Here is a 9,807-nt window from a genome sequence, read left to right as displayed (position 1 = left end):
TACAAGTTTGCTACAAAACAATCAACCTCAATTTAATACTAAAGCTACAACATACCCCCCATCTGCATGTTGCACTAATAACAACATTCTATACAACCAGATGACTTGTTGGCTACACATGTCCCTCCTACTGTATGTGTTCTTAGGATTGCACATCTAAAGGATTTGATGTGCCGACAAAGATTATTTTTCATATACTTATAGTCAAATAATTTTTATGATTTTCAAATACTTTTTTATCTCTCAGCCAACCCTGTTCCTGGAGAGCTACTGTTCTTTTTGCTCTAACTCTAATTTAGCGCACCTGATTCTAATAATTAGCTGGTTGATACACGGAATCAGTTTAGCGAAACCCTACAGGAGGGTAGCTCTTCAGGAACACGGTTAGAGGAGCCATGCTTTAGATGTTGCTAGTGTCTAACCTGTAACGTTTATTAATAGGTGGTGCTAATATTCTAAGAGCATCCATAACATTTACAACTTTATACTGGTAAGCAAGTTATATCCATGATCCACTGGTTTTCTAAGAGGAAAAGTTGAAATTCCATTTAACAAAATTTCCTTTAGAAACGTTAGCCATATTTTATGTTGTGAACATTGCTACATCTACAAACAAAGAGTCCACTACAGCTCCTCAAAAGCAGAGAGCTGCTTCATTTGCTCCACTTGCATAGAGTGCCTCCTTACAAGTTTTTTTTTTGACTTGAGCTGGCCTCTCTTTGGTGAGTTTGGTGCTACTGGAGCTATTGATATGAAACCTGAGGCAAGAGGGGACGAGGGCTTGCTGCTGGCTCCAATGTCTGGGATAGGAGGGTTGGGGTTGACGTTCAGTGGGGGTAGATGGCCAGGCCGGGTATGGGAAATGTAGTCCAGCAGCAGAGTCCCCGAGCCTCGCCTCTCCAAGAGGCCTGGTGCGCGGCGACGTGCTGTGCTAGGAGATGACGTGCTGGCATTGCTGTCTAGGGACTCCCTGGAGCTGGTCAGCATGGCTAACGGAGACGTGTTGAGTTTCCTCCTCTCTAGAGGAACCTTAGGAGAGTCCAGCATGCCAGAGTCTGAGTACAGCTGGGAGTCTGAGTCATAGTGGTCAGTGCCCAGCCGTCTCCTGTAGACTGGGTCTCTCAAGCTGGCTGGCACACTGTTGCTGCTACTGTCCTGGTCTGCAGGGACGGTACTACGCCGGGCCAGGGGCTGGTGCTGACACAGAGACCTCTCATAGGCCGATTTGGAAGTTAGAGGGACAGACAATGAGGATGACATTTGTGGGAACAACACATCCTTGCCATCCACACTGTTTTGTCGAGACATAGTCGATCTCTTAGACAGAGCAAGTCCATTGACGCCTGTGACAACCTCATCAGAGGTGGCTCTCTTACTCTCCTCATGGGCCGCAGCTGCAGCCAGGACGGAGGGAGCGATCAGCCCCCACGGCTCTGACTGCAGACGCTTCAGCTGGGGTAAACGAGCACGCTTGGGGTTGGCTGGTCGCCGTGTGGGAGAGGTTGGCCCATTGGGAAGCTTTGCTGCTGTGCTGGACGATGTTTTCAACTTTGTCTGGAAACTGAAGATAGTGTTGTGCTGCTCGGCTGAGTTAGGTGAGGAGGAGGTGTTGAGCTCAATGTCAGAGGGAGTGGTGCAGAATGCAGGGGAGCACCTATCCTCTAGCTCTGGGGAAGGGGGGACATTCAGGTACTGCTTTGTGGTTTTGGTGCCAGAGGGTGACTTGTCTGTGGTGATAATGATTACTTCTTTGCCCTTGGCTTTACATGCATCTAGGAGAACCTTTAGGGTCTCCTTATCATCTGCATTGACTGCATAGACCAAAGCAGAAGCCCCGCTCCTGTCTTCAAGACTTGGGTCAGCCCCATTGGTCAACAGGTGGGACACCACCTCATGCCCTGCCCTCTGGCTGCAGGCGTGCATCAGGGCTGTCCGGCCTGCTTTGTCCTGGATGTTGGGGTCAGCCTTATTATCCAGCAGGTACTTGACCAGCTTTGCCTTGCTGACACTCTGCGGGTCGCTGTGTTTGGACATGCAGGCCACCATGAGCGGTGTCTCTCCTCGCTCGTTGCTCTCATTGATATAGGCACCCCCCTCAAGCAGGAGCCTAGTGAGCCGCAGGCGTCGGAGCCATACCGCCTTCAGAAGCGAGTTCCCATCTGTCCGCAGTTCCAGTATGTCTGCCATCATCGCCAAGACAACCACAGATAGCGCCCTCCCTCAGTGGTGAAAGGCAGTCACAACCTGCAACCCTTCAAACAAAGTATTGATTTATTGCATTATATTTTGTTCAATCTATAGGTCTGCTTAATGATTCATCTAGTAATATCACATACGGAGTCATCACAATGGATTATTTCCAAGCCTCTCAAGACTACCACCAGGAGGCAGTCTGTGTTCAGTAAAAATCACTTTTGAAGACATGGACAGGTATGGCAATAGTGGACGAAACTTTATACCTATTTAGGGAGCGTTACTGTCAAAACATGAAACTGATTGTAGCAATGAAAAAATATAATTTCGTGAATCGGAGCCTAACCTTTATATATACCGAGATGAAAACGGCTTGGCTGTCAGGAACGTTGGTTATACAATTATTGCATCTAAGCTCCTAGTGTGAGGCTTCCTTTTCTTTTTCTAGGGGCCTAACCTTGTCACATGTATCTTCTGTAAGCTTCCATCTCCCTGTATAAAACATAAGTTAGATGGAAGAATGTGCGATATAGGCTATATGTAGGCTAAACGTTCTGTATTTAAATCAAGCCATTTATCTTGAATGTATTGCTTGCTAGATGGAGATGGACAACATTAGCCTAGTATTTTTACTTTTTTTGTTGTTGCACTGTAATTGACCAATTAATCCCAGATCCAAGACTATAAATGAATTAGTTCTAGTTTTAGATAATAAAATACCAAAAATATAAAACATGACTATATGGAGAAAATCATATGGTTGTATAAGAAAACAGCCTCACCATGAGTGTTAACATCCTATGCATTGCATAAAAGAGTATGCCTACAGCAAAAACATCTACTTTGCAATTTTTTCTTACAAGACTCGATGACAACTAAGATGCGTCTTAGTGTAGGCTAACTAATGTGCATGATCGAATGAATAGATGTTACCATCATCCTCGCGCGATCGCTTAGAATAGTCTATAGCGCGTCGCTGTCCATGGTCCTCATTTTGGATCACTTGTTAGAGACGCGCGTCTGGTAGAAAACGTTTTATCTACACAATTCATAATCTAAATGTAAAATAATCTGTTGCACAATGTAGGCTACATTTTTTTTATACACTTGTAATCTACTATGATCCCTGTGTGTCATTAAAATAAAGTATTATCAACAGAAGTAGCCTAAAAAGGACCACAATTTAAGGTGTTGGCTATATGCTCCTCACGTTTCATATTCTCATTAGCTAATCTATCTTAAATGATCGAATCATAGTAGGCTTCTCAAAAAGTGTGTGGTCTATACAATGTTAGTATGAAATTACATGAATGGTATATTAATGTTGATTATGTATGTTTTTAGCAAGAAACAATCTGCCTTCATCCACATGGTTTTATACAAAATATCAAGAAGGTTTAACTGTCATTCAACTATGTATCTTACCTGATCCCGGCTTGTCATGTTCAAAGGTGCACCCAGTGTTTTGTCATTACCTACCCTGAAACATAATGAAAATAAAAGTTTTCAAATGGTTCTTCTTATAGTCCCTGAATTTATTCGGAGGTTCTCAAATACTGTCCTAGTTTACGTTAAGAGCTCTTGCACCATAGCGCATCATGCTGGTCGCTTTTGTTATGGAAACGCAATAGATCAGTCCAATAGGCGGCATTCCTTTCACTGCGCAAGAATCACAACCTCAAGCTACTGGAGGTATAAATAACTTTGTTTTGCCTGGTGAATGAAACGTGCATTTTCTTGACGTCAGAGTCGACAAAAATAAAGATTGCTTCTGGTGAGAACCTGTCACATTTTTCATGTCTGCAGCACACAAACAAACCAGTTCTACCTTCCAATAAAATGGAATGTTTCATAACATGTTTATAATGACATTTTTTTATGACTTAGCCTATATCCCACTCCCACACGATAGGGAGAATCAAGATTCAGTATATATAAAGTTCATCAAAGTATAATTGAATATTTTTGTACACTGGAAGTTTATAGCCTACAGTTTCAAATGATCATTCACATTATCACGACAGATGTTGCTCCAGAGAGGTGGCTGTCACCTGTCTCCGTCTTACTTTTCTTTATATTCTCAGGTGCCCAGAAAATATTTTTGTACACTTACAACTACAGTGCATTTTAAACACTGTTTCAAGAACATGTCTTAGCTATACCTCTCCAAATGGACAGAAGTAGAAATCGTGTGCTGATGTTGGGGTCAGTTCACACAAAAATGAAGGTTCCACAAGGGTTCTTTGGGAAGGGTGTTGGTTCTATGTGGAACCATACTGATCCAAAGGTCCCTTTGATCGCTTCAATGGTTCTTTGCAGTTCAATAAAGGGTTCTTTCCTCTTTTAGTGATAATTAAAATGTGGGGGAAGTGGCTCATTCAAATATTTGGGGGCATGGTTTGTTCACAGCTCTTTTTGTGCAACCATGCAGTGAGAGTGTCATTCCAGTTTATCTAATCTGTTGTGTTATGCTATTATATGTTATATGACTATGGCCAGTGATGGTGTCTTGTGTAAGACTCACGAATGGCCTTGTGTCAATTGTGAGCTGTTGACTGAGTCTGTAGTTCTCAATTCTCTCCTCAGGGACCCCCAGCCGTTCCAGACGTAACAAACCTGATTCAACTTGTTAATAAACACAATCATAAAATCTATGGAATTTTAACAAAATAATATGCTATTAAACCAGAATTAAAAACCTTGTATGGTTCTTAAAAGAACCGTTTGAGATAAAGGTTCTTTAAAGATCAATTCACCATAAAGGGTTCTATATAGCCTCAAAAAGTTTGTAACCATAGCGTAACCCTTTTTTGGTGCTATATACAATACTGAACCAAAAGTATGTGGACACCTGCTCGTCAAAAAACTCCTTCAAAAATCATGGGCATTAATATGGAGTTGGTCCCCCCTTTTCTGCTATAACAGCCTCCACCTTTCCACGAGATGTTGGAATTTTGCTGTGGGGACTTGCTTCCATTCAGCCATGAGCATTCGTGAGGTCGGAAACTGATGTTGGGCAATTAGGCCCACAGTCATCGTTCCAATTCATCCCAAAGGTATTCAATGGGGTTGAGGTAAGGGCTCTGTGCAGGCCAGTCAAGTTCTTCCACACCGATCTCGACAAACCATTTCTGTATGGACCTCGCTTTGTGCACGGGGGCATTGCCATGCTGAAACAAAAAATATAGCACCACCTAAAAGGGTTCCTCTATGGTTACAAGCCAAAGAACCCTTATTTGGCACTATATAGAATCGTTTGTTTTTAGTGTGTAGCCTAATCATATGAGGGTGCCCGTATGCCCAAGACATCAAAGTTGTCAATTGGTTGCAATATTTGGCCCTCCTGAACTCGAAAACAAATACACTCATGTTTATTTCTTGGATGTATTCTATTGCAAAATCTTAAAAACAGAACATGTTTACAGCACAATTAAAGAGGCCAAAACTTGTTCCAGCCATCACAGCCATACCACCTAAAAGGGACATTTCTATTTTTAGGTTGCTATGAGACAGCAGAGAGCGATGGAGTTCTCAGCTTTGCAAGGAACAGGTAATCAGAACAATAACATTGCACCAAGAAACAGGAGGGCTCTTCAGTCATTTAACCAAATGTATTTGTTGATGATGTTTTCCATTTGCACAAAGAATCCCAAATCCCATTGATCATTAGCCCGTATGACCCCAGCAGCTCTCCTCAAAGGAGATGGACTAATCACTTTAATACCCACCCAAACACTACTCTGCTGTTGCAGGACTTCAACATTCAAGGACCCCCCCCCCCCCCCACTAGTGATTATTTGGCAGACTCCTGGGAAATGTTGTTATTTACCAGGAAGGCACAAGGGAGAGGTGGTTTATGGAACAGCAGAGAATCCTCTACTTCCATGTGTTGTGTTCATCCCAGGAACTAACAGAAAGTCATTATGACTGTTTGGCTTTTCTGTATAGGAACATTCCACATGGTTTTTGGTACATACACCACTTAAACACAGAGAGGTAATCCAAGGGAATGGCATTGTCTCGATGTAGGTCTCTGAGATGTAAACATTTGGTAAAATATAATGGATTGCAACCCTGTGTTGTCAAGCAACAAGAAATGAGCTTTGTTGGTGGGTGTGAACAGGGATGCTGTAAGGAATGCATTGTCTTATTCCATATTTGTATTTATAATTCTAATAAGGTGTTATCTCAGTTTACTTGAGCAAGTGGCCTGGGATATGATATTGTGCAACATACTGTAACGCTTGATGTAGTGGGTGTGGAGTCAGGCGCAGGAAACAAGAGTGTTTGCTATCGGGCTTTAATGAATGCACCGTCAAAAGAATATATACACCCAAGAACAACAACAGGGTGTAATCAAAAAACACAAGGATCCAAAAACACGTACCACTACACAAAACACAGTGAAACGACAGAAATAAGCCCGCACACAGAACAGGGGGGGAAACGGGCTTAAATACCCAACTAAACACTAATGAGACACAGGTGAAACCAATAAAGACAAAACCAACAGAAAATGAAAAAGGGATCGGTGGCAGCTAGTAGGCCGGTGACGACGACCGCCGAGCGCCACCCGAACAGGGAGAGGAGTCACCCTCGGCAGGAGTCGTGACACATACTGTATTTCAATTATAAATTGTTGTTATATTTACAATTATTGGCTGGATTGCAGTTACACTGAATGCTTCAGTTTGATTAAGAATAGGCAGTAGTATATGACATGCCATGATGTTGGGAATAATGTAGATGCTGAAATCACAGGAGGTTGCTGAGGGGAGAACGGATGGAAACCATGTGTTTGATGTACGTATTTGATTCCATTCAACTGATTCCGCTCTAGTCATTACCACAAGTCCGTTCTACCGAATTAAGGTGCCACTAACCTCCTGTGGCTGAAATAAGACAGTCTGTATCATTGTGAGGCTAGTCCAGGAGTAGACAACCCTGGTCCGGTAGTGCCGAAGACCAGGTGTGTTGAATTTAAGCAGTCACTGAACTGATCAATTAGCTAATTTGGTCAGGTGTGGTGCCTAGATTGAACAAAATCATGTTGTACCTGCAGCACTCCAGGAACGGGGTTGCCAACCCCTGGGCTAGTCTATCCACACTGGTGCCACTCCAGGAAGGGAGATTATGGAGTGGGGATCAGAACACAGGGCAAAGCCATATTCCCCAAGCTTACCGGTCGATGCACGTTCATTAACATGGGAACTACAGGGACATAAGCAGTCTCCATATGGTCTTTGCCCCAACGCTGCTGTCGTCAGCAGAATATTAAAGGGGAAATAAATAATAAAAGCAGAGAATAAGCGCTGTCCCCCATGGGAGCAGTTTCCATTTTCAGATATGTTACACCGCACCTACTGCACTGCCTCCTTCTAAATATAACCTTTTTTCTCGCGTCTCTGACACTGTGCGATGCTTCACGGTGGGCTAAAATAATAGGGGGACTATTAATGGATGATATCTATGAAAAGTTCAAGGTGGATATAAATGGAACAGCATTTTTCAAAATGAAGACATTTCAGAGCTTATTTTGTTTAATTAGACAAGACACAACATGCAGTATGAAATCCCAAGAGATATGGAGGGTCCCTCAAGATGCAGTCTTATGGAGTGGAATCTCATCTAATGCTAGGAGACGGTGAGGCTTATCCCAACGTCAAAATGTACAGGTTAGATCTCTCTACTAGTTTAGCTTGGTCCTTTTCATAATAAACCAAGATCAACATGAGTGAAACTGAGTGAGACTGTTGAAATTGTAATTATGACATAGATACAGATCTTTCTATTGAAGTAAATGTGCTGATCTGCCTCTAAACAGAGGGGGGCTTGATACAGGAGATTGGTGGCTCCTTAATTGGGGAGAATGGGCTCATGGTAATAACTGGAGCGGAATCAGTGTAATTGTGTCAAATATATCAACCACATGGTTTCCAGGTGTTTGATGTCATTCCATTTGCTATTTTCTGGACATTGTTATGTGCCGTTCTCCCCTCAGCAGCCTCCTATGGGCTTGAAAGGTTTACAGAACGTCTTTTGAAGAAGGAGCTGTTTATATGCAACTCATTATAAACTCAGCAAAAAAAAGAAACATCCTCTCACTGTCAACTGTGTTTATTTTCAGCAAACTTAACATGTGTAAATATTTGTATGAACATAACAACATTCAACAACTGAGACTTAAACTGAACAAGTTCCACAGACATGTGACTAACAGAAATGGAATAATGTGTCCCTGAACAAAGGGGGGGGGGGGGGGGGGGGGGGTCAAAATGAAAAGAAACTGTCAGTATCTGGTGTGGCCACCAGCTGCATTAAGTATTGCAGTGCATATCCTCCTCATGGACTGCACCAGATTTGTCAGTTCTTGCTGTGAGATGTTACCCCACTCTTCCACCAAGGCACCTGCAAGTTCCTGGACATTTCTGGGGGGGAATGGACCTAGCCCTCACCCTCCAATCCAACAGTTCCCAGACGTGCTAAAAGGGATTGACGAGCAGTATGGCTGGTGGCATTGTCATGCTGGAGGGTCATGTCAGGATGAGCCTGCAGGAAGGGTACCACATGAGGATGAGGATGTCTTCCCTGTAACGCACAGTGTTGAGATTAACTGCAATGACAACAAGCTCAGTCCGATGATGCTGTGACCCCCCAAGACCATGGCGGACCCTCCAACTCCAAATCGATCCCGCTCCAGAGTACAGGCTTCGGTGTAACGCTCATTCCTTCGACGATAAACACGAATCCGACCATCACCCCTGGTGAGACAAAACCGCGACTCATCAGTGAAGAGCACTTTTTGCCAGTCCTGTCTGGTCCAGCAACGATGGGTTTGTGCCCATAGGCGATGTTGTTGCCGGTGATGTCTGGTGAGGACCTGCCTTACAACAGGCCTACAAGCCCTCAGTCCAGCCTCTCTCACCCTATTGCGGACAGTCTGAGCACTGATGGAGGGATTGTATGTTCCTGGTGTAACTCGGGAAGTTGTTGTTGCCATCCTGTATCTGTCCCGCAGGTGTGATGTTCGGATGTACCGATCCTGTGCAGGTGTTGTTACACGTGGTCTGCCATTGCGAGAACAATCAGCTGTCCGTCCTGTCTCCCTGTAGCGCTGTCTTAGGCGTCTCACAGTACGGACATTGCAATTTATTGCCCTGGCCACATCTGCAGTCCTCATGCCTCCTTGCAGCATGCCTAAGGCACATTCACACTTTCTTTTGGTGTTTTTCAGAGTCAGTAGAAAGGCCTCTTTAGTGTCCTAAGTTTTCATAACTGTGACCTTAATTGCCTACCGTCTGTAAGCTGTTAGTGTCTTTATGACCGTTCCACAGGTACATGTTCATAAATTGTTTATGGTTCATTGAACAAGCATGGGAAACAGTGTTTAAACCCTTTACAATGAAGATCTGTGAAGTTATTTGGATTTTTATGAATTATCTTTGAAAGACAGGGTCCTGAAAAAGGGACGTTTCTTTTTTTGCTGAGTTTAGTATATGGCAAGCTGCCAGGTTGTTTACAAACACTACAAGAACAAGATCATCCACGTGTATTGATCACATTTTTACTAATACCGTAGACCTTTCTTCCAAAGCTGTATCCGTACCCATTGGA

The 9,807-nt window shown here is 43.4% G+C and overlaps 1 protein-coding gene across 1 annotated transcript; it reads right to left on the bottom strand.

Annotated features, from left to right (window-relative positions):
• Nucleotides 1–116: 116 nt before the first annotated feature.
• Nucleotides 117–2,248, bottom strand: ankrd34c (ankyrin repeat domain 34C). The gene has a single exon (XM_014124847.3). The coding sequence runs from the start codon at nt 2,188–2,190 to the stop codon at nt 625–627; it is 1,566 nt and encodes a 521-aa protein (XP_013980322.1). The 5' UTR covers nt 2,191–2,248; the 3' UTR covers nt 117–624.
• Between the last annotated feature and the right edge of the window lie 7,559 nt (nt 2,249–9,807).

The sequence above is a fragment of the Salmo salar genome, chromosome 10 (genome assembly GCF_965601325.2).
Source record: "Salmo salar chromosome 10, fSalSal1, whole genome shotgun sequence".
Classification (NCBI taxonomy): Eukaryota; Metazoa; Chordata; class Actinopteri; order Salmoniformes; family Salmonidae; genus Salmo; species Salmo salar.
The sequence above is the reverse complement of the archived record's forward strand: the minus strand, read 5'-3'. Positions and strand labels throughout refer to the sequence as shown.